This window comes from Protobothrops mucrosquamatus, unplaced genomic scaffold (genome assembly GCF_001527695.2).
Source record: "Protobothrops mucrosquamatus isolate PMUCROS unplaced genomic scaffold, P.Mucros_1.0 scaffold1262, whole genome shotgun sequence".
NCBI lineage: Eukaryota > Metazoa > Chordata > Lepidosauria > Squamata > Viperidae > Protobothrops > Protobothrops mucrosquamatus.
In genome coordinates, this window is record NW_015387468.1 from 104,319 (window position 1) to 105,770 (window position 1,452).

General features: G+C 61.2%; 1 protein-coding gene across 1 annotated transcript in view; it reads right to left on the reverse strand.

The window, feature by feature from the left end:
• Positions 1 to 1,452, reverse strand: part of LOC107292085 — a gene marked incomplete at its 3' end in the record, with an annotated part of 196,831 nt that overhangs the window by 104,280 nt on the left and 91,099 nt on the right. Inside the window, 1 exon segment of the mRNA XM_029285080.1 lies at positions 9 to 478. Within this exon segment, the coding sequence (XP_029140913.1) occupies positions 9 to 478 (470 nt within the window).

Sequence of the window (1,452 nt, forward strand, 5' to 3'; positions counted from 1 at the left end):
GTCCCCTCTGACTGAAGCTCTTTCCACACTCCAGACATTTATGTGGTTTCTCTCCTGAGTGGATCCTTTGATGTGTATAAAGGTTTCCCCTCAGACTGAAGCTCTTTCCACACTCAGGGCATTTATGCAGTTTCTCTCCTGAGTGGCTCTTTTGATGGGTATAAAGGTGTCCCCTCTGACTGAAGCTCTTTCCACACTCCGGGCATTTATATGGTTTTTCTCCTGAGTGGCTCCTTTGATGTTGATAAAGGCTTCCTCTGTGACTGAAGCTCTTTCCACAATCCAGACATTTATATGGTTTTTCTCCCGTGTGGATCCTTTGATGTTGATAAAGGCTTCCGCTCTGACTGAAGCTCTTTCCACACTCCAGGCATTGAAATGGTTTCTCTCCTGTGTGGATCCTTAGATGGTTTTTAAGATCTCTATTTCTTCTGAAGGATTTTCCACATTCCGGGCACTGATATTTCTCTCCTCCCTCCTGGATTCTCTGGGGACTCCCGAGTCTTCTGCCTGTCCCGAAGGACCCTCCGCTCTCCGGGCCCGTCTCGGGGTCTCCGCCCGTTTCGTGCTCCCCGCTTCTCCCTCCAGGCGGCCTCCTTTCCCGGAGTCCCCTTCGGCTCATCCCTGTCGGGCCTTCCCCGCCGTCTCCTCCCGGGGAGCGCCCCTTTCCTCCGCAGGGCTCGCCCGTCCTCCTGCAGGAGCAAAGGAGAGGCGGGTCACGGCTCCGTCCCTTCCCCGAGGGGCCCCACACACTCCCCGGGGAGGAAGGCCGAAGCCTCCGCCTCCCTCCCTCCCTCCCTCAGAGACCATCTTTGACAGTCTCCCAGCATCCCCTGCGCCAAACCTGCAGCCCGGCTCCTCTCTCGCCGATTCCGGAAGCTAGCTCGTTGCCCGTTTTGTTTCCGGAAGTGGAGGCGGGACTTCTTTTCGCGTCCTTCTCCAAGAATATCCGCCTGTTCTTCTAGAGTAGGGCCCGCCCCAAGGAGGCCCCCTGCCAATCGCCGTGCTCCCCCGAGCGACCAATCGGAGTCCTCTTTCTTCAGCCAGGCAGATGGCGCCTGCGCGTTGATGCGCGGCGTCCTGCTCCTGGCGCGGAGGGGAGAGGAGGGGCTCCGCTTGAACTTTGGGGTCCGCTCTTCCCCCCCCTTGCCCCGCATCCAGGCAGGCGCAGCTGGGGAGCCGTTCCGGGCCTGCGTCTCCGGCCCTCCCTCATCCGGGCTCTCTCCCTTTGCAGGGCGGGGGTGGGGGAAGTGGGGGGGGGGCTTCCCCCCTTCGTCCTCCTGGGGGGCTCCGGCCAGGCTCCCTCCAGACAGCCGGGCCTCCTCTCTGCGCCTCCTGGACCCCGAAATGCCGCCCCCGCCCCCCTTTCCCGCCTCCTCCCCGGGACCCCTTTGCCAGACTGCAGCGGGGGGGGGGAAATCCCCTCCAGGACCCCCCCTTAATATCTGGGCC